Source organism: Hylaeus volcanicus, chromosome 5, assembly GCF_026283585.1.
Source record: "Hylaeus volcanicus isolate JK05 chromosome 5, UHH_iyHylVolc1.0_haploid, whole genome shotgun sequence".
Lineage (NCBI taxonomy): Eukaryota > Metazoa > Arthropoda > Insecta > Hymenoptera > Colletidae > Hylaeus > Hylaeus volcanicus.
Genome location: NC_071980.1, coordinates 1,758,062 through 1,782,150, shown reverse-complemented (window position 1 = coordinate 1,782,150; position 24,089 = coordinate 1,758,062). Strand labels below are relative to the sequence as shown.

At 47.6% G+C, this 24,089-nt stretch overlaps 1 protein-coding gene across 3 annotated transcripts in view; it reads left to right on the top strand.

Annotated features, from left to right (window-relative positions):
* Window positions 1-24,089, top strand: part of LOC128876261 (protein vein) — a 223,278-nt gene that overhangs the window by 119,361 nt on the left and 79,828 nt on the right. For all 3 annotated transcript variants that reach the window (XM_054122464.1, XM_054122463.1, XM_054122465.1), the window contains one exon: window positions 18,774-18,936. In XM_054122464.1, coding sequence (XP_053978439.1) covers window positions 18,774-18,936 — 163 coding nt within the window. The remainder of the gene's footprint in view (window positions 1-18,773; window positions 18,937-24,089) is intronic.

Here is a 24,089-nt window from a genome sequence, read left to right as displayed (position 1 = left end):
ACGTCCCGCGTCGCGAAACGCTCGATCGATCGGCGCGTTCGAGTTTCGAGTGGAACAGGAGAGAAAGACAGATGACGAAGAACGTCGCACGGAATCTCTCTCGAGTCGCGATTAATTAGAGACGGCCGGTCTACATTTTTCCCTTTCAGCGAGCGCTTTTAATCAGCTCGACGATTTCGAGCTCTCCCGCCGGGACTGTGTTCCAGCGGCTCTTAACCTCCTTGCTAGCCGATCGTCGGCGATATTTAATGGAATTTCATTCGAGAACGACACTCTTGTGTCTGGCGTCGGGGGACTCGGGGAAACGTCATTACCTACCAGATCGATTTTCGAGATCAAAAAAATTCTGCTGTTTGGATGACGCTCGAAATTCCTCTAAAAGTGCGAGAAATGTTGGCAATGTCGACGAAGAGGACTTTTGTATCCGATTTTTTCGATTGTTATCGACACCAGACGTAATCAAATAGAAACTGTTGATTCATCCCTATCGACGAATCTACTCAAATAAAATATCCCACGCATGGGACGATATCTTTTTCACTGTCTCTTTTTTTTGTGTGGAATAAAATCGCTAACACGCAAAAAGCAAAACTTGCAGCAACTCGAAAAACGTTAATACATTTACCGAGCGGAAAAGAAAGATAAGAAATGTGGCTGAATTTTTCTCGTTGACCTGGCACGCAAAAACGGATTTTAACGTAGAACACAGAAGACTGAGGAAAACGTTCCGCATTTTTATCACGCGATAAAATTTCAACGGCACGCGGCAAATTTTACAACGAATTCTTCTTTCATTAGATTCTGTCTTCGTTTGTTTCGAACCGAACAATGTCTGTATTGTGCGACCCGTCACGGTTATATGCGAATGTTAATAGATTCCAATGGAAATTCGTTACGTGTAATGTGAAACGCTGTACAATAATGGTTACTGTGTTCCGCGATGCTCATATCTAATGCTTGAGTGCACAAGTGAACGCAATGTGGTGCCAATTATATTTCAATTGCACCTGTATTTATTTAAGGTAGAAATTCATTGCGCGGAAAAATTTATTTTCCCTGTCCTTTATCGCGGCAACGTGAAACGAAATTTCATCGTCGTTGGACGACGGATTTTCTTTGGGATGGAACGCCTCGTTTTACTCGCAGCTCTTCTCAGGACCTTCACGGATCCTGGCTCGTTAATTTCGTCTCGATCGGCCGTCGCGTTCACTTTAGCCGAGTGCACTTTGCGTCGTTGTTGACGACTCGGCTGGCGCACAAAGGAAGCCACGGTGAAACGATAGCGTGGCTTTTGATCGTCGACGGTTCACGCATCGATTCGCCACGATTGTCCCCGACGCTCGCGCGATTCTCCCGATTCATTTGACGCCGCCTGTTCTCCGACCAGAACGAAGCGTATCAAGCTTCTTGCTGTAGGCTATTCCACGTCGAATCTGTCGCTCTTCGCGTCCTATATCTGGGATTTCGATGACATTAAGACGTCTTGTTGTCCGCGTAAAACTAGGAAGTGTTTGAGTCATCGTTAATTTCGAATTCGTTAGAAAGTTATAGATCGTGCGATGCTTGAAATCGTTGAATCTCTAAATTCTAGGAATTCCTCTCTGCGAATATTTTTACAGCTCGATCTCCCAGCATCCGGTTAACCGAGTCTTCCCGGCACGATCGCGATTTAACAATGCACCGCGTATTCGAGCCAAGCCTCGCAAACCCTTATCGTTTAAGTGGCCGTGTTTCCCGGGCCGACGATCGTGTCTCTTCCCGAGGGCAGTTTCCGGCAGGAGGGTGCGTGCCTCCGCGGATAATCACGTGCACGAACTAATTTCTCTGGTACACGCTTCGTGCGGTCGGCTTCGAAGCGCGACGCCCGGAAACGTGCTAAGAAACTCTTATATCCGGACTTGTTTCTGAACCACGAGCCTTTGTCTACTTTGGGAACGCCCTTCTAAGGTTATTGAAAAATAGAGAGGGATCCTTCGATTCAGAGTTGACTTAAAAATAGAGACGATTCTGGGTACCGTAACGTGACTAAATAGGCTCGTTATCAGCCACTAATAGAGTCGTACCGTTAGCAGTCAACGTGTCAAACTCCTACAACTCTATACTGTACGTTACAACAACGCTGACATCTTTTAATTACAATGTACCGCCTCGTGTATCGTGTGCGCACACCACTCCGATGCATCTTCAAATTCCCACGCTGCATATGTACTTCGCGTACCGTTCGCACGCAGCTCATCCAAAATCGATTCTAACCAGTCACACGATCCTCTTCCGGGAGGACACGAACGCTCGTCATTCACACGCGATGAAAATCCAATCGCGATCGAAGTGTCTGGTTTTTACGTACACCACATATAAGATTGCAGCTTTTACATTTTATTACTACAATCTTTTACGATAGAAACAGTATTCGAATACTTAACTATTCGAGTACGTAAGCAATCGTTGGTTGAGGATTCTGGCTCTAAGTAAGGTTCGGCGACAAGAAACTTGCAATGGCTTGTCGAAGCTATCTTTTCAGGCTAACGGACACGAGGGTTGGACGTCGTTCGACAGACGCTGTTCGAGATTAGCGAGCGATTGCGTTAATGCGCGACGCCGTGTGCAACCCAACGCCATTAAGCGCATACTTAACGCTGCGTGGGAGCATATGACACCTACACTATTATAGGCGGATCTGGTCGAATTCACGCCAGATACAACCAACAGAGACCAAGAGATGATCGAGATCCCTTTCCTGGTCAACGTTGGAATGCTGCAGGGAATCGATCGTGACGTCCAAGATATAAATCCGGTTTAGCCAATCCAGCTTTGGTCATCGTCCGCGATACCACGTACGGATAGCTTGTGATTCCTAAGAATCAAGATTTAGATCAACATCATAAATCGAATCTCTGGAGATCGTAACAACACATCGGCGATGCGTGTGTTGTGTACCGATACACTCGACCGTGTGTCATCATCGAACACAGAAAATAAATCGCCATAGTTCGTCACGTATTATTCGAATAAAATTTGCCCCATTACCGATATAAAAGTACCTCCTCTTTTAATTATACCGTGGCCGAACGCGTCGAGTTGGAGCAAATTGCGTTGAAAATCGTTGGCCAAACACGCCGAAGAGGGAATTGAATAGCGTTGATCAGTAATTTTCTCGGGAACGAAACTGGAACGACTATGGTTCGTCCCTCTTCTCTCAGCCACCCCACGGCCGTGCTCTCCCCTGAACTTCGACTACCCGGCGTATAAACAACCCATGGAATGCCACAGGAGGGAGCATTAGCAAGTGTTAAGCTAAATAAACACTCCAACCGGCGTGTGGCACGGGGCTGCGTTTACAATGGTAACGAGGAGGGTGGATGGTGGCTCGAGTGTCTCGCGACTAAACTCCTTAACCGATGCTTTTCGGCTCGAGGATAATTCGACGAGCCGCGATCCAACGCCTAGGTGTAATCATGATCAGTGTAAGGCGACGGTCGTCGACCACGATGCTGTAACAATCGATTCGTTGACAAGCTTTTCAAAATTTCCTATTATTTCTATTTTTGTTGTACTCCTCTGACGAAGTTTTATAAAGGTCGAGTCCGGGGCAAAAAAGGTTGCCGACCATCCGGTGTAACGCGTAGCGCTCCTTTCAACCAATTTCCTTCCGAATTCGTATTGGGCTGCGTCGGTGAGAATTGTTCGCGACTAGGGATTCTTTCCCGGCCGGTTCTCCAGCGTATCCTCATTAAACTTCCACGTCCCGCTTCTCCACTCCGGAAGCTCGGTACGTCTAGCCGACGCGGGAGGCCCAGCGTTCCTGAAGCGATGTCTGGATTAATTCATAAGAAACGAGGTTATCAAGAAAGACAAAGAAGCCGCGGGAAAAGAAGCCTGGCAGCCGTATAATGTAATAAGTTCCCGGCGAGAAGAGCGTCTAATGCAGCGAGACGCGGCGGAGTGAAACTCGCGACACACCGAACAAAAGGGAGCCAATTATCGCTTCATTAAATAGCGACGGCGCCTCTGTAGGCCCACCGCGAGATTATTTCAATCTCATTCGTGCCCTCGAGCATCGACTTTCCGGTCTCGATGCGTGGACCGAATGGCAACCGAAGGTATTTCCGAATGCAGGAATGTCGAAGATATCAAAGAACGACGATACGCAGGGATAGTCGGTATGTTTTGGTCGGTCGAAAATTTGCTGGCGTTCTTGGATAGCTCCAGAGTCTATGATTTATTTTTTCACGAAGAGCAACGGTTCACGATCTGTTTAGGCGCCTAAGAGAGAGGGCTTCGCGACGAGACTTCGAGAAAGCGAGGTCAAACAAATAATACGATCTAGAAGGAGGGAGCACCGTCGCCTAATAATAGTTCTGGTTCGCGCTACCGGTTGTAATCTACGGGAAACCGAAATAGAAAGGCCGAAAAGGAGAAGAGAGTTAGAGGAGGCGTCCGTTCCGCCGAGGAAAGGGCGACCGCGTGAATCAGGATAAAATTACGCCGACGTTCTGTGCGATGCTCCGCCGTACTTCCAGTTTTCCATCGATCAGGCGCCCCATCTCGCGTCTCCGCCGTGTATTGCAATTATTATTATTAGTTTGTAGCCTCGGACATTTCGTTTTCTCGTTTTGGAATCTATGAATGTCGCGATTCAATTTTCTAAATCGATGTAGTAAAATAAAGTTAACGACTCTTTAACCAAATATTTTGTTCAAGCCTTACGTCTGTGTCGCGAATAATTCAAGACGCGGCGCTATCATCTGACAAAGTTCTCGTCCGAATCTTTTAGCAGTTCCGCAAGTTAGGAGTTAGTTCATGAAAACTCCGACCCGTTAATTAGGGGAACGTCGTCCGCTGGCTAGGAGACGTCGCTCCTCTAAAGACGCGACTTTGCATTCGAGAGAAGCTGGCCCTCGAGGCTCGAAAACCGAGGACCACTATCTCTTTAAACGCTCCGCGATGGTTGAACCCGAACAGTATAGTAATTATTACTCGGATACTTTATTAGGGAAATATTTTAATGAGTATTCGAGTACAGAAAACGTGTAGGCGTAACCGGAATTTGCAGCGGAAATGAATTACAATCGATGAGAAAACGCGCCACGAAAAATCGTTGGGGATATCTACGGCGTTGTTCGCAACCGGGGATCGGAGCTTGCGATTTATTTCGACGAGGATTCGCGAGGCTTAACGCGCGCAGCTTCTCGCCGCGTTCTCGGCGGCTTCGCGATTCTTGTAATAATAAATTACGATCCCGTGTCCACGCGCAAACGCTCGCCGCCTCCACGCTTGGCAACCACGCGAACCGGAAAGTTGTTTACATCGTCGACAAGTGTTTATAGGTCGCGCTTACTATGTTGCCGAGGTCGCGTACGCTGCGTCGATAAAAGTTAATCGCGGAACAAAAGCTTCGTTCACCGATAAGTCTGAAACTATTCGAGTAATTTAACCCTTTCAGACCTGACGTTCACAATGGAGGACACAAAATTAAAAAATGATCGACACTATTAGGATTTTCTTTTATTTTTTCCATACTAATTTTAGTCCAAACAAAAATAATTCAGGTCTGAAATGGTTAATCTATGATTCGAATTTCATTCATCGAATATTCCAAGTATTTAAATAGAAAAAAATTCGTCAGTCTGGATCGTCGATAAGGGATACTCGCGGCAATGGACGACTCGTTCGCGATTTTTCTTGGCGTTTTCGGACCAACCATCGATCCCACCGCAAATAACGTACATGGGCTCGTGCCGCACTGGACGGGCCGTATTTTTATCGCGACCGTTACTCCAGCCAAGCTGAACTTTCGCCGGAATGACCGTCGGTTCCTTCGAGAAACTTTTACATCCATGGGATGAGCGGCGCATCTGCTCTCCCAGAGGCTGCTTCGTCGGATAGTTCGAGTGGTATTAAAAGCTCCCAGGGTGAAATTGGAAGTTGTTGTTGTTGTTGTTGTTGTTGAAGCGTTCCTTAAAAAATTATCGGAGCAATGCAGCGGAAGGGGATGAGAAGAACGAAGAAGGGGGAACCTTGCAACGATGGATTAACTCGATGGGTTTCGATAGTTGAAATAGATCCAACGCAAAAGCGATCGGATCGACGAGCAATATCGCTCGATTGATAATTTCCAGATTTTCCCGGAGACCTTTTCGTACTCCCTGATAGTAAGTTACTCCCCTACACCCTTTGAAAACAAATTCAACCCTGTAGTTCGAACTCCTAGGGTGATCTCGTTACGAAGAAACGATAACGTCATCGCGAAAGATAACCCGTTTTTCGCGTTGTTTCTCGAGGGAGGATCTTATCGCGTCGAGCAGCTCAACGACGCCGTTATCATCCACTTTGCGGAATCCTTCGCGCGACGTCCCCATCCGGACGTCGAGATGTTTATCGAGCTTGGTTTCTCTTTTACTAAATTGCACGTCACTCTCTCGCCCCCTGTTTATTAAATCCATAGTTGTAATCGCGATGCTCGGAGCAGATACCATACACAGTGAACATTAGTATTTTGATTTAATTTAAGACAAGGAAAAAAAAATTATTGCTTTAAGCTATCAGTTTAGGCGTATATTTTAATTAATTATATTACTTCTTGCCCGCGATATAATAAGCCATACTCTCGGTTCCATACTTAATCACTGATATTAACCTTACCGTATCGATTCTTCGAGATTATTTGCAACTGGAAGAAGCTACTTTCGGCATTAAGATTCTATTAGCATCACTTGTCATCGAATCGATTTAATGTCTAAAAATTCACACCGCTACCGGCGATCTTTAATGGATTAACTAATTCTTCGTCCTTATCGCTATTCTCGATCAAAGAATTATTTTAGAATCCAAGAATTTATTTCAGCAACATTTAATAATAGACGACAAAAGAAACCTACGAAAGCGGTCAAACGTATGATTGAGTTAAAAGTTATGATTATACCACGTGCTTTGACACTTAAATATAAGATTTTTGTAAAAGTAGAGTCTATCGTTTGTACAGTGAACGGCTCAATTGTGTCGATGAGTTGAACCGTAAAAAGAGCTGCGGAACCAAAACAAATCGAGACACGTCGACTTCGAGAGCGGAAGGACGAGGGCAATCGCCAAGGAAGACCATAGACGTCGATGGGAGCGACGATGGTAATAATAAACGCCCCGCGAAAGAATGCTACGAGGCATTTAACGAGTCGCTTGGCCGACAGACATGTCACCGATGCGACAGACCGAATTCCAGCTTTGCGACGCTCGAGAAACGTTGCCTGCCCCGCTGCCTTCATCCGCAACCCTCGAGCTGCGAATTCTTTTCCACGGCGTAAACGAACTCGCCTCGTTTGCACGCGACTGCCTCTCCTCTCTTCGTTCCGGTTAATTTATCGAGAATACCTTTCGACGTGCATAATGCCTGACCTGCCTCGGCCTCCCGTCTACGCGACTATTCTCGGTTTCGTCGTCCGATGATTCAACGAGCTCTCGTCACGCGCCGGAACGAACGTTCCTCGACGCTGGGGGTGGCTCGTTGGAAACTTTCCAGGGGCGTCTAACGATAGTACCCCCTGGTCGTTCGATTTGCAACGCGAGAATTAACCAGAGTCCTCGATTGTTTTTTTGGAGGAGGGGCAGGTCATGGGTTGAGGAGTTATCTCTGCCTGGCGCCCTATCGTCGAACCCCATCGCTTCCTCCATGCAACGGTTAACCCTTCGCACTCGAACCCTTTTTTTCTAGTATCTGCCAGCAACTCGAGACGCTTTCTTAGTATTCTGTTGCCACGAATGCTAAGATTGACTTCGAAGATGTAGCCCGATTGTCATTTTATTGCACCTCCATTTTCTTTCGCGAGCCGAGGATGCAGGGGTTGATATCGCGAACGTTGCAAAGCTGAAATTCCGTCTTTCGCATCGATGACACTTCTGTCGGCCGAGGGGCGCCCTGCATGCCACCGAGCATTCTTTCGTTAGCCATTTATTGCGCCATTCTACCGTCGACCTCTTTCTACCCTCGTGGACGATAATAAATTTGATGCCTGTAGTCTCGACGGTGGCTCGAAAAATCAAAGAGAATGTACACCCATCGGAAGCTTCGAAACCCTTTGCAGCCGACCCATTCCAGGTCGAATTCCACGTATTTTCGATAAAAGTTTAAAGGGGCTATCGCGACCAGTGTTTCAGGGAAATATTTCACGGGAAGTTCCACTTTTTAGCGTTCCAAAGCCAGAAGATTCCCATAAAGCCGTTCATTTTCAAACGGCGATTCGTTGAATTTTTAATTGGCTTCGGCGAGGTTAATGCGCTCCCAGCGGCAGATAGGATTTCGCGGCTGGGGCTCGGCGCTGGGAGGATTGTGGTGGACAAGGTGCTCGGGAAAAATCCAAAGCTCGGAGAGCGGGGATTCCCGAAAAAGCTCGGTTAAACCGATTCCCGCGGCACGCGCGCAACAGAGATACATTTTGCTGGTAAATAAAATATCGCAGCCGGACTAAAAAGAACCTGGGGGCAATTTATCGAACGTCGCGCTACAGTTATGTGCCCGACCCTCGAACACCACCGCCATCCCCGTATCTTTTTCGCCTCTTTTTCTCCCCCTCGGTCCTCTAGGTCGGTCTATCCCTCTTTTCCTCTGTTTTATTTTTCCCCCGTCTCCCTCCGTCCCTTCCTTCTTCGGTTCGTTTTTCTCAATTTTCGCAAACTCGAGAGCGCACCGGTGGTCGTAAATTGCCGGATGAAAAATTGCGGGCGAATTATTATAAAATTACTGGACCGCCTGGTGTCGGTGTCGCGACGTCGCGTCAAACGACGCTTCCGAATTTATTTCTTCGAGTCGTTGACCGATGTTCGGATAAGTGAAAAATATTGTAAAAATAACAACTATTTTCGAAATTTCTGCACGTACAGTGGCGAGACCTGTTTGCACACGTGCGCGTTCGATAAATTCGAGTGATGGTTAATCGATGAAACGTCGTCTTCGATATAATGAATCCTGTATACCGACGGATATGTGACAGATATGGAATTTTGATGGACGTGTGATTTGTTCTGGGGAATTAGACGTCTCCGTGTTCGTTGCGATCGCCTGTCTATCGAATCTGTGGCTTGTCGATTTTCCGACTGGAAACGAGCCTGCCCTCGCCCCGATCTGATTGAATTTTCTTGTCGCGAAGGGAATTCGATCCTACGGGCGGAAATCGACGCCAATTACAGCGCTGTAATTTCTATCATGGACTAGCCACGGCGAAGTGACGTTTTTCTGTTCCCGCTCAACGTTTGCATTCGTGACATTCAGTGAGTAACGAGAGAATAGGAGAAAATTTTATTTATTCGAATAATACTCGAGTATATCGGAATAGTATTCGTTGTATATTCGAATCACGGTCTGGCGTCATCGAGCGTCATCGAGAGATCGAAAGACGACTCGCGGATTCTCAGCTTCGACAACGATAACTCAATCCCGTCCCGCTCCGACAAATTAACCATTCCAGCTTTATGGGCCGCGGCGAAATAAAAGTTGATATTGCACGTATCGCGTCGCGGAAAAAGTACGCCTGCGTCGTTGGTCGTTGGAAGAAGTTTATTGCTCGAAACGCACAGCGCCGTTACGTTCGGTCCAATATCGTTGCCGCGACGGCGACAAATCCGCGAAGCGTCCAGGGGGAGAATTACTCGAAGCATCCGAGTTCTTGGAGTCCTTCGATGCGTACGCTGAGAGTTCTAGGATTATTTTGCTCTATCGATTACAACGCATCTCAAAATGCTCCTAATAGTTCATCGTAGCAACTCGGAGCCAATCCTAGAATTATTCCACAGAGGTAAGCTGCACGCTGGGTAGTGTTTTCATCCGCCAACCAGCGGTTAGGCTGTCCAGTTAAGCGCCACGAAGGCAGGACTCCGAGTCGAGTCATTTTCAACAAAGGAAACCGCAATATTTGCGAGGCGGCACCAGGAGAACCGCAACGCCCTAGATCCCAGGCACTCCTAATTCCCTTTGTTCCGTGTCTTCTAAACTTGGCCGCTTTATTAGCCCGTAGTAAAACAAACGTCCGTGATCCCGACTCTTTCTCGGACGTCATCCCCGTCAAATCGCGCCCCTAAACTCGCAACGATGCCCGGGGTTGTGTTTGATTAACGCGATAAACCGAAAGCAGGGGTTGCGTTTTAATTAACGCGCGATTCCAGGCGTCTCAGCGTCCAGCTGGAGCACTCTCGACGTATCGACGTTTTCCTGGCGAAACTGGTCGAACGGACCGTTGAAAAGGAGGAGACTTCCCGCGGATACGGTCCAGGCGAATGGCGGCCCGCTCCCCGAACTATGCTCGTAACAGTATCCCCCGTCTGGCGCGCGAACGTTAATCGATGGCTCGTGAAAACGAAACGGGAACAAGGATGAAAGGATCAACCTGACTGGGGCTAGACTCTCGACCCGTATTTAATGCGAGAAACATTGGATGATTAGGTAGTCTGGAATCACGGAATGCTGATTTTGCTACTTACGACAGCATTGAATTAAGAAAACGTTGATGCCACGGAATTCAAAGTTAAAGCTACCCGACGTGGGTTGTATCGCGAACTTCTAAGTATGGCAACTCTTAAGGAGAAGTAAAAACTTTTATATTCACATTCCATCTCCGCGAGAGATTGTTCTTTACGGACGAGAAACACCTGTTCGCCAAGTTCGCTCACGTACCAATTGGTAATCAGCGATTCGCATCGGTCTGTTTCTTCTCGTTATTATCCAGCAACAAAAACGTATGATCCGGTATACGAATCGTAAATCCTTTCAGGAGCCATCTTTCTTTCTCCGTGCGCTACCGTCGGTAAAGGACCGAGCACTACGTACGAGCGTCCACGAGTAACGAACGAGGGAGCAGTTCTCTGACTGTTTCCGGAAAAGTTCGCTAGACTTTACGGTTAGTAGGCAAGTTCGTGGATTACCGAGAACAAATCAGACAACTTTTCCCCGGGCGCCGTTTAATTTTCCCGCTAACGATCACGCGCTACCGTTCGCTATCGAGGTTCACCGATCGCAGGCAAACGCGCGAGGTATTCGAGCGGTATGTTACAAACGCGTCCATTAAACAACAACAAAAAAATGTCATAATTACGTATTTCGGTCGCATTTTGGTGATTGCGTTTCACCCGACGCCCGACCAATTGATTCGATAAGAGCGGAATGAAAAACGACGGGGCAGTTTCCGGGCGATTAGTCGCGATTAAATATTTGCGGAGATCGATGGGTAATCAGGTGCGGCCGGTTGATCGCCGTTCACTGGCGTACGCTGGACTCGATTACAGGCCGGATAACCCGGAAGCGTTCGTCAGCCGACACGAGCGAGCTGATCCGTGAACCGAAAACGATTAGCCGCGTCGGACAAAGGTGCAAACGCACAGTCATCCCTGTCGACGATCCACGAGCCCGCATTAACCGTTTCGCGAAAGGGCTGCCAGCCTGTTGGCCAACCGCAAAACAAATCATAATCGAATCTTCCGGCAATTGGAGAATTATGGTCCCACGTCTAGGTTACGGGTTGATCGCGAAATCATCCGAGTCGCCTTTATTTCCATTCCGTTTCTCTACAGCTTGGATTATTCTGATTATTCCGACTTCGAACCTCCTTTGAGCAAATGAATAAATACTAGCTCGCATTGCAACCACATCCCTACGGTGATTATTCGCGATCGTCGAGTGTAAAAGCGTTGATGAAACGCAGACACGTTACACGTAACAACAGGATCATGATCGACGCTTGCCAACGCGTACAAATGACGTGCAAATCCCGCAGTCGACGCTACGGCCTAAGGGAAACAAAGAGGGTTAGAACAGCGTTTCTCAAACGGGGGTCTGCGAGCGCTGATTAAGCGAACACTCGAGCAGATCGAACCCTAAGGAAATGTTTCGTCATCTTCGACTTCGAGAAAGAAGCTACCCTCTAGACATCGGAACCAACCCTCTGTTAAAGAACTGCAATCGTTGAGAAACACTGTGTACGAAGAATCTGTGAAGAAGATCGTGGGCTGTCGACGATGCCGCGATACCGATGGAAACGGTACCTTTTCAGACCCCGCTAGCGGAACGTGTTCCCAGCACGCCGGCGGATAAAAGATTTCGCGGAAATTGCATAATCTACCGTCGCGCGATGTTAAAGCCAACCGTGCTCTAGACTATCTCTCTTCGATGAAACGACTCGATCTAATCTGCAAAATTAATTGCGTTAACGGAAGGCTTAAACTGCCCCGCGATTCCAAACAACGACTATGTTTCGAGCTGCTATGTATCCGCGTCCACCCTGGACAATAGTCGTCGCCACTTCGCGACCTACCACCGAAAATAAAACGAAGTTCATGCCGCCGACGACGACTAACAGGGGACGAAACAATCAATTATCGAGGAGTTGGGGTTGCAAAGGGTCGGATCGTATGCTTAACACGACGTTGCGCCTCGTCACAAGCCGCTGGCGCGCCGCGGGAACTATGAATCAAGCAACCAGCGTGGCCGTTTGCCGCAACCCCCGTTTCCACCCCGCTGTCCCGTCAGCCTGGGGGCAACGTGGCAACGCGCTATTTGTTATTTTGCTCTTTCGGCGACGCGTTCATTAATCAACCTTGCCGCTCTCTTTGCCAGTCGCTCAGCATGTTCACCATCCCTCGTAGCGGCGAGGTGACATGCCGCCCGACAGACTCCGAGTCGCCTATTTTTTTTCTTCCTTTCACGTTCCTCCCGCGTCTACGCTTTCTTTCCCTTCCGCGAGACCCGATCGATGAAGAACTGGATGAACGATTCCGCAGACGAAAGTGCGCCTGGTATTCCCCTGACATCGTCGGTCATTAAAGTTATTACAATTTTTGTATTAGTACAGAGGGTAGAGCACAGAGCAGAGATCTACGGCGCACTCCGAAGGATCGGTTCCTCTGTTGCATTTTACTTCCTCTTCCATGTCCTCGGACGATATTTTATTCCATTCTCGATCGCAAACATTACGTGGTGGAGAAACACTGACCATCTCTAACTACCTGCGCGGATAGTTTCGGCTAATCGCGTGAAAGGCGAGGTTCGCAACTTGCGCGACGTCTCAATTCGATGAACTTCATAGTCGAGAAACACGGGGTTGCTCGTGACGCGAGTCATCTACCGCAACGCGACTTTATCGCGTTAATTTGTGGCGGAGATGGCGTAGTACTGAATCACGGTTTCGCAACAAAGCTGTCGGCGGAGGCGCAAGCTTCCCTCGCATACCGACGTCCCGGCATCTGGGTCGGGATGCCCGATGGCGCAAAATCGTCGTCGAGTGCTCTAGCCATTCTAAATCTCATCATCTAAATCTAGTTCCATCCCGTCCTTCAACTTCAGACGTATCGTAGGCGTGGGAGGTATTTTTGCATCGTGGATCGCGCGGCCGAGTGTGAATGACAGGTGTTTGGATCTTAATGGACATGATCGACTGGATGTTTAGTCTAGAGTCTAGATTCTAGATCGCTCTTAACTTGATCTCGTGGCTCGGTTTAGAAAAATCCTCGAGTATTCACGCTCCAGAGCTCTCGGGAGTACCAAATAGTACATTTTACTCTTTAAACTCCCCCGGAATAAATGTCTTCGATTTGACACGTACAAATTGCTACGGAATTCGAAGTGTTACGCCTGTAAAGTGTTCGGAATGGAACGACCCTAAGGGTGCCCTCGATCGACCTCCCGAACGAAACGAGCCTTCGACCAGGTCAGCCCGTAATTTTTCTTCCAACAGCCCTCCTCTCTACGTCTCTCGACCCGGCCTCTCTGCGGCTGTTTCCGCGACACTCGCGTCTCGCAATTGCAGCATAAATTCGAGCCCGTAAAACTCTGCGGCGATCGAGTCTCCCGCGAGTGCCATTTAAATTTGAATTTCGGCGTCAGTTCGCCGCGGCTAATCGTTAAATGACGTTTCGCAGCGAGGACCGCACGCAGCCTCTGGCAACATGGGAATACCGTGAATATCCGACTTTCGACTCTTTCCAACCCGTCGCTTCGTCCATTTTCCGTCGCTTCCTTTCCCCTATTCCGGCCTCCGCTGCTCTTTTCCTCCATTTCGTTTTCCCACCGCCGACCCGGCTGGTTTTTCTCCGACCACCTCTCGCTCGTACGAGCTCGCATACGCGGCGGGTTAATAACGGGTAGACTGGCCGGCTCTCGGGGAATCAGACGCGAAATCCTCTTTCTCCCCCCCCCCTCCCCCACCCTCAAGTAAATTTCAGGCATCGCGTCCAGCTTTCGGGACCGCTTTCATCAGGACGAGTAAAAGCACTTTAGCTATAGGGGGAGATCGAATTAATATCTCCCCGCGACTTAATCCACCGGCCACGCGACAGTTCTACTCTTTTAACGTATACCTCCCTCCCTTCTTGAGAGTCTAGATCGAATCGTTACCTCTGGGAAGATCGAGCCTTCGGTCTCGTCTTGTCATTCTCCGTAGGATGATACATAATGTAATTTAATTTTTAGGGTTAACTTGAATTAAAATTAGTATGGAAAACTAAACAAAAATTCTAACAGTGTAGTTTTCGAGGAAAACTTGTCTTCCTTCGTGTGCACAGATAAAGACGACCTAGACGATAGTATATAAATATTTTGTTCCTGTTAATAGTAACGAGTGATGGTACCAAGTGTAGCAATAAAGAAACACTCGAATATTCGAGAAATAGTATCGAAATACTCAATTATTAAAAGTCTATAATCACTATTCGAGTGCCTGTAAAATATTCCAACATTAAATTATATAAATAGTCAAAGCTATAGTTGGAGGTCTGCGGTCGATACAGTCGTGTTCGACGAAGCGTTGACCTCATCCACTACGACTGGACCAATGCATCGACTAATACTACTTTCCATGCACTAGACACGGCGTTTAATCCCATCCGACAGCACGATAACGTATGAGTTCATGATATTAGGAAGGCTATAATTTTGTGATGTATAATATCCATCCGACCGCATATACTATGTGTACATATAAAGTTATGAAACTATGGAATGGCATTTCCCGATGTACTCTACCGCTCAAACGTATTCGACCACGCATTCGGTGCAACGAAGATTTATTTTTATTTGCTGACAGAATGTAGTTGTCTCTTCAAGTTTTCATATATATTTCCGTTCCAAAAAATCATAGCTTTTATGGAAAACCGTGTTCGAATAATTACGAGACTTCGGTCATACGAGACTTTTACCAATTTCTGCCCAAAGACCGACAGGGTTAATCGCACCACGACAGACCCTGATCCTTCCTGCTTTTCAGAATTTTGAATATATTTACCACGCGATGGCATAAAGCATTCCACCTGTCAACTGTAGTAAAAAAAAATCCTCCACGTCACGGGAGTGTTACGTAAAAAAAATACAACGGCAAATGGTAACACCTTCCACGTAATACACGCGCCATGGACATTTTTCTCTGTCCCCGTGGAATTAAATGTACAGCTGAAAGCGACGCTGATAATAACTCGCTCGATTTATTCAACGACACGAACAAACGACGCGAGAACTGTTTTCACGGTTTCCTTTCGCCGACCCATCTTGCGCGGGTTGACGATAAACGCGAGCAATTTGCCTTTTAAAGTCGTACAGGCTTGATCTTCGCGGGGGAGGGTACATGTCTCCCGCAGGAAATGGCGAGGTCGCGTGCTGCGGATCGTGTAACGGTAAGCGTCAAAATCTCGGGGCTCGGTTCGCGAGATACCGTGACGTCTGACTGGTCGGATCTAGAACCACGACTCGGGACGTTTGGCCAGTTCAAATATTGCTCGAATACGATTCGGATACGATCGGTCGTTCGTAGACGATTCCTTCGAAGACTCGTCGTTAACGAAAACGAACTTGCATGTATGTATTTTCGTTCTTACGTATGGGACTAATTTACGTTGTAATAGTACTTTCTATATGTAGAAACCATAGCCCTGCGGTATTCTGGATTACCGTGCGCGGTAAATACGAGACGGTAAGTTTCGAGTAACGCTACCCAACGACGACGACGACGACATTGATGGAAGCGTATTAAATGCCCCGAGGCGTTCTCGCCCGCGACGTGGAACGTCCTGGATAATTCGAGCGTCGCGTTTCGGCTCTCCCGCGAGGAACGCCGTAATTACAGACGGCACGCTAGTCGAAAGCTGGAACGGGGAGGAACACGCTCGTGAAAAATTACAAGACCCGGCCAGAGAAACTGTAATAGAAGAGAGCGAGACCGTTGTTGAGTCAGGAGGGGCTGAACCTAGAAACGCACGGTCACGAAGCCACAATATACCGTTGGGAGAAAAAAGGATCAGTCCTGAAACCAATTTCGAGGCGCATTGGCTCCGACGTTTTCCTCGACCTTTAATCAGGAAAGGAAAATATATAATTACGAGCGAACCTAAGGAAGTAAAAGGAATTCCGTTTTATCGTGGGAAACTCGTAAACTGGAAGGATCGAACGAATCCGAACGTTCACGTGCGTCCAACGTTTCGAAAAGCGTAGTTTTGGAGTTGATATCAAGAGCTCCGGTTGCAACATCTGTACGACTGCCAGAAAGCTAATAACTACCGGTGGAATTTACCATTCACCCTTCTTAAACCACGCGGGAATCGCAACCATCGCCCCGATAAGTTTCTAGCAACCGAGCGAATAAATCTGAAATCGAGTCTCGACACCAGATCCAGAGGCATTCAGCGTGTTCGATGTAGCGAATCACAGCTCCAGGATCGCACAATGCATACCCCGTTACCTTGCCGCCATTGAGATCGACTTCCAGCGAGATGAAGCGGTCGCATAATAAAAGCTTCGCGAGGCTAGGATAGAATGGGTCACCGCGAAGAAATCCTTTACGCGAGTCTGTCGTATTATTTCCACAGGAAATATCGGACGTCTCGATGGCAACGGGGACATCCAGCAAACGTTGCCCTATTATGTTCGCGGCGGACGTCAGATAATAATAATAACGAGGCGACACCGCTGGCGAGTTCTTCAGTGGGTCGCGCTACTTTGCAAGGAATACCCTCGATTCCGCGCCTTCGACAATGGAGCGTACGCGTCGCTTGTATCTTTCGATGACCGGGCGCGAAGCAAAGAACGCGTTGTGCTGTTTACCGAGAGCCAGGTACCGAAGCCTTCGGGTGCTTTAATAGGCACAATGGTCGACTGGTACAATTGCAAATTGGGTGCTGGATCAGGTTGTCGAGGAAAGTGGGTCGGCCTCGGACGCGATTCCAATTTTAGCCAATAATTTGTGTAGCGCGCGCCGTTGAAAACGTTTGACGCGTGTTTTGTTTTATAAGGGGCGTTCCCGGACGCGAAAATTCGTGTAATTTTAATGCATCCCGAGCGAGCGGAGCACTTTGTCTGTGCAAATATCACGCACTTTTATTTCGAGCGGGATGCATTCGAAATGGCCGGGAAAGTCGGAAGGAAAATTTTAACGAAAATTGTATCTTTCGCATGTACAAAATTACGAACAAATATTTATCACGGAAAAATAATTGGAAATTTGACATTTAACGCTGTCCTTTCAGTGTTTTCAGTTATTTTACGAAAATTTATGGAGTTCTACGATCTCGAATCGCGGTGTATGGTTTCTGGTTACTTTTATTCTCTGGCTAGGTCGCTCTTTTTCCGGGGAAACTTCCTCTGGAAATTGTCAGTGGTTCGCGCGTGCATCGCGAGCGCCGATAAGCGTTTCCGAGGTACCTTATCAGCCAGCTGCCTTCTTCGCGCTTCTCAGGACGTGCTCGCGAGTTCGAAGCAAATTTCATTCTTCTTTGGTCTCCTCGCGAATTCGCGTTTTAAATAAATAGATCGCGCGTCGCTATTTTCGCAGCTTAAAGATACGTACTACGAGAATTCTTTCCTTGCGCTTCTGACGTTCGCGCTACGTTCTTCGAATATATATTCGGAACGTTTCGTTGGTCGATCTTCTTCAAAGCCTGTGTCACTCGATAATGGAGGACGCTCGTTTCCCTATTCGTAATAGAAACGCGATCCTTCGGCAAAATCAGTCGACAGAGGTGTCCTGTTACGGAAAGAGGACGTTCGATACGATTCCACGAAGCCAAGCATCGTGCTTCAGGTATTTCTCATTGCGTTCCGAAGATCAGAGATCGCGGAGATTGCAAGTTTGCTAGCAATCGTTGATAGGTATACACGTATGTTTTACCGAATACTCGAATCGTACGAATTCCGGAAAAATAATTTGCAAAGTTCGTGAGCACTTAAGGGCACACATTGCCTCATAGAGTCTCCTTTGACGATGAAGAAGCACGGTTCTCGAAAAATGTATTAAAACTCCGGCAGGATTTCGTCGGAAGTTTTCTCAAGACTTCTCGAGCCACGTTCTTAGTTGGACGGGAAGTTCGAAAGTGGTCGCTTTAAGAATTCCCTTTCGAGCAGGGCGGACCTGCCCCGCGGTGAAAATTCATCGCGCGTCAGAATTTGCCGCGAACGGAGCTGCCACGTCTTTCGCAACTTTTCTCGTAATCGCTTTCCAGATATCCGATACGCTTTCTCGTCCTGTTGCCACGTTGTACCGAACCAATTCTCCCATTGGGCTCGATCGGCGTGACCGGGTCCGCTGGGTGACTCGGGATTTTTCGGGATCTGAACGTGTTAACCGTTCGTGTTCCTTTAACCCTTTCACATTTCCTGGATTTCAAAGTAACAAACTTAGCGTCTTCTTGGTTATATAATTTTTCATAACAGAATACTCATGCGTGTCCTCAGTTGTGGACGCCAGGTCTGAAAGGGTTAATTGTAATGTTGTTGATCGCGGAGCGATGATTTTAATCGAGTCGACGTTTGATTTCAGTGAGGGAGGTTACGTTGTCCGAGCTCAGGGACTCGATAGCGAGGTTACGAGAGCGAGTGAAACTAGTATGCCGAACGAGGGGCTCTCCACCCCCGAGAGTGCACTGGCTGAAAGACGGGATACCGCTGCACCCCCGCAAAGGCCTCAAGATTCAACACAAACGGTGAGTGACGCAATTTTTACAAAAGTATACCAACAGCATTCGAGTGGTCGAATATTAGTAACAACTTCCGCGACTATTGCTCTTGGCAACGGATATTAGATACTCTCACCCCTCTGAATCAACCAACAAGAAGGAAGGTGGCAGAGAAAGTTTCGCGACTCGTTCGATGAAATCGTTGCCAAACACGAAACGGCTTCGTTAAGTGGGAATTAATGTATACAGCGGTGGAATCCACTCGCAACTTGGCAACGTCTTATTTACCATTGCTTTGGAAACGCGCCCACTGACGAATCGGTCAACTTCTTTGTTGTTGTTTCCTAACGCGACCGAACTCGTAATTTCGGCGTCCGACGAAGCCAAAAATTGGTGGTTTCACCGTAGCGAGTTTCGAGGGGTCGTTAATCCCAATTGCACTCGAAGTACGTGTTCGAATTAAATAAACAGCCCCCCGCGGCCGTGACAAGCGATCGATCTATCGATTTTCATTCTTTGTGTGGCGTTCCTTGCCGATGTCCTCTGTAGTTTGAGTTTAACGTCGTCGATAATAGCAGTCGAGTATTCGAGTCGAGTATTCGAATAGTATTCCGACTGCAAATGGTAATGTACGTTACATATCGTATTACGTATTTTGTGAGTCTTTCGCTTTCAAGAATTGCGCGGAAGATTCTCGCGAAATCGCTTCTTCCAGCCTCCGCAGGCGGAAGCTTACCAGATGGCAAAGTCTTCCCCTCGAATCTACTCCACTTTCACGAGATGATCCGCGATAGCGCGTCGAGAGATTGAGAGGAGGGACGGTAGGTTGATAGCGCTTGTCTCGCGTGGCGAGCACGTGTCGAGCACGTTAAAGCGATTGGCACTTTGTAAATCCCTCGCGGAACGACGTGGTTCGGCGGTCGACCCTGCACGGCCCTGAGAGCGGTAATAATTTCAGACGGCCTTTCGGCCGGATTTACTATCCGCGGAGGAACGATTATAGCGAAAGAGCCGGTCCTCCTCACCGATGACTCAACTGTTGGCACGGACCCGCGGTTTCTCCGCTGGGTACTCTTTAAAGTTGATATATTCGCGTGACACAAGCGTGAGATAGAAACAGATCGGTACGGCTATCATTTCGAATAGCTTTCGTTTAGTCTTCTAGCTTTCGTGACAGACTTGTTTTTTTTATTTTTTTTATTTTTATTAGAAAGCTCTAGATTCCCTCTTTCTTGTGCTCCGCACCAGCTTCTCGAGAAAGGCCCCTGGCACACGATCAACGACATTAAAGCAGCGTCAGTCAAATACTACTCGATCGCGAAACTACTCGTTCGTCGTTTTCTTCCGTGAAATTTGTTGGCAGAAAACGCTCGATTCGCCGCGATCTCGTCCATCAATATTCCAAGTGTAGTCTTCCTCTACGGAGTAATCGACAGACTCGTCGCAAAACTTTGAACCGCCGCGATCCTCGATTTGCTTAGTCAAAGTTTCGAAAAAGGAACGAAAGAACAAGCGTCGAGCGGGATGGAAATTAATTGCATCGTTCGATCGGGGACACGGTTCCGCGGTGGGAAAATCATCCAACTACTACAAAAAGAAAAGAAAAAGGAAGTCATGAAAGGAAAATCTCGCGACGTCTGACGACCAACGTCGTAATTTTCAATTACTGTCCGAGACGACTGGAACGACCAGTCGTTCGACTCTAGACGCGAGTTCTCCTCGTAAAATCGAACGTGTTCTCGCCGTTTCGCGTTTTCCACGATCCTGAACAAGCGTAAAACCACGTTCTTACATAATTAAGACGCTATAAATCTTGGTTCGGTCTTGGACAACTTGGACTAATTGTAAGTCTCGGTTTCTCTTCCTTTTGTTTTCATTCGTCGATTATTTACCTTTTGACAGAATAATTCAACGTCTCTCTTCTGCCTCCATTCTTCTTAATTTTGTTCCTTTGCGCCCTTTCATACGATGTGTCTGACTTTGGCTCTTCGTGTTCGATTAAAATTCTGTACTACGAGTCTCACACGTTGTTACAGGTGAAATAGTTAACGTAAATTATAACACAGTAGATACTTGAAGTATCGACATTTCCTTTAGGCCAAGGGGTGGTTTAACCCCTCGCGTCCGCTGAACGCGCGTCACTGCTTGACTCTCTCGACGATGGCGGACTTCGTCGAGGATCTCTCGCCACTTTTAGTTCTATCTCAGCGCATTCCTCGACGGTGGAATTCCAGATGGTATCACGATCACGCGCTACGAGTTGCGCAACGTGAACGCGAATCGAGATCGTCGAGGATGTCACGAGGAACGAACCCGGCGCATTCAGAGATCCTCTTTTGCCATCGGGGCGCAGCTTTGATGTCTAGCGTAATGGAATCCCTCGTCTATATGTCCGTGCTCGTCTCGCTGGCTCTGGGAGGAATTTCTTGCCAAAGACACCGATAGGAAACTGTTGCGCAACGGGACAGTGCGGAAACTGGTAGAGGAACGCGACGCCCACTGAAAGGAGCCTCCAGCGCAGCCTCGCGACATTAATTTTCCGTCGAGGCGTTCAATCGACTTGAAAGCCATCCGCGGCTCGAAATTTCGCGTCAGTCGAATTAAGTAATGAACGAGCTTGCGCGGAAACGAACTCCAAGGAACGACGAGATGTTTCTAGCTAAAGGCTCCCGCAAGTCCTTTGAACGAATGCCGGAGAAAGGGGAGGAACAAACCCGTTTTCATTTGATTTTCTGTAGTTGAGGTGAATTAAACGTAAACCGTGTACCTTCTGACAATTATTCTTTTAAAAAGAACGAAATCTTTGTTCCCGAAAAAAGTGATGCGATTTTACGCGTAAAAATGAATCGAAAACGTAGAGCAAAGTTTGCTAATCCCGTTTTGGAGTATGGTAAGTCGGAGGTGGAGGTCGACAGAAATTAAAATTCATTGAGCGAACGAGCCTTTCTAGGCCGCGATTCAACCCGCCTTGAGTGTGCAGCTCTCCTCGCAATTATAACATTTACCCGTTAATTTACGGGCGAGAGAACGCGAAGAACGTCGCGGAAGCACTCTCGATAAGGGCCCTTACGCGGTGGTGCACTTTTGTCAGCCGGGTGTGCACCCGCCCCTACGTCCCGGTACTTACGGATGACAAATTAGCGAGATAAGTACTACCGCCGGATAATAAACGCCCGCGAACACGGTTATACGTAGCGGCGACGCACGCACGGTGATAATTTTGACATACGGTAGCATTCGAAAGTATCAGGCGCTCATAGAACTCTGGAATACATGCGATTGAGCGTGGCCGACGTACTCTGACCAATAGTATTGGTATTTAAGTACTATTTTGTTCCATAGCCTTTTCACCTTTTAAGGGATGTACATAGTTATTTATTTTCAAGCATTCCGATAAATTCAGACCTGTACCACCTACCAAAAATGGACATGGATTTTTCAGGCAACTTGATACAAAGACTTGGTTTAAAAATAGCGTGCAATTGGTGTACACACCGTGGCACAACCAGGTTCACGACCCGAGCTTTTAATTGCCCGCTATATTAAAGCGAGACATGTGCTTGTACTCGTGAAAAATTGAGAATCAAACGTCCAGACATTTCCATTTCGACCCATCGATCGCACCGTCCGTTTTAGAGGATCGTAAAGTCAGTCGAACCTGGCGAAATGATAAATAATGGAATCAAATCGGCACCTATAACCGCGTTTATACGCCAGTCGAGACGAGCTCGCAACAGTTTCGGCTCCGACGATTCGATAATTCGAGACGAGTCGTAAAACTGCCTGCCACGAATATCCTAGCGGTCTAATCTCGTTTAAGAACGGACTTTACGACGGACTTATCAGTACCGTACAGCAGCCATGCCGTCGTTCAAGGGTTCGTAACACCGTAATCGAATTTTCGATCATTTCCGCGTCTCGACTGGAGTCGGATCCGTCGTTTAATTCGTCTAGTTCTTCGACGTTTCATTTAACGTTCGCGGTAAGTTTTCGATCGATAGTCGAGTACGTACACCGTATCTCGTTCCGTCGTCGCAACGCACAGGAGAGGTGGGAGGACCTTTCAATTAATTTCTCGTAGCACTGGCGGTCACGTCTCTAGATCGACGCGCTTCAAAGGAATCGGTCATTCGAAGGTAGACGTCCGGAAAATCGGAACCACAACTACGTTTTGCAAACCTGCAATCACGTAATAGCTCGCACACGGTATCAGATAGTGCCGGCCAGTAGTTCGTGAAATCGATGAAAATCCCACGGCGGTGCACTTGCCAACGATTAGAATAATGGAAAGTTATTTTTTGAGAACACGAACTTTATGTTTCTCTCGTCACAATTTAGGTGTATTTCTAAAACAAAGGTCGGGTTGTCGTTTCCTCAAGTTTCGTCAGCAAGTGTCAGCGATCTCGTCGACAAAAAATCGAATCTTACCACTCGAGGATTTGAAACTAGGAAATTCACGACGCGTAATTTACTCCCTAAAAAGAGACGCCGGCCAGGAATTGTTCCAGGGAGTAAATCGTCGTGTAACGCCAACGCATTTGGTTCGAGAAGGCCGTGGAAATGCATGCTCGCATTTCCCATTTTCTACCTACAAATCTCTCGAACGACCATTCAACGTGCCTCTTACATTCGAAACGGAACCACCCCGGAAGATCTTAGCCGTGCGTTCGTTGCTCGTTACGGTGTACCTCGCGGCCTTGTACTCGCTACCTCAGCCAGGGGAAAAATTGCTGGGAATAAAATGTTAATAGGTTAACGAGCGGGAACCGGATCCTTGTCTGGGACTCTGCAACCAGGCCGCGTTATTGCTACGGAACCCTCTGTTTCTCTCTTTCGTCTTTTCTCCGTTTTCCTTCACCGCTCACTATCCCGTCGTAAACTCGTGGCTTAATGAAAATTAATAAATCAGCCGGAAACCGTGCCCCTAGCGAATGCTTCGATCCACCCTTCCTTTTCTCCGAACATGAAAAGCTTTTTCCACGGTACCGATTGAATCCGAAATATGAAGCAGAGGCTGAAAAAAATTCGAGCGAATCCGTAGGGTCGACGATCCCTTAACACGCGTTTACGAAACTGGCTCGTCGTCGGCGGTAAGAGTTACAAAGACGAAAAGGGTAACACCTCGCGCATCGATCATTTTCCGATGGAATCGATGGTGCAAAGCACAGGAGGTAGCAAAA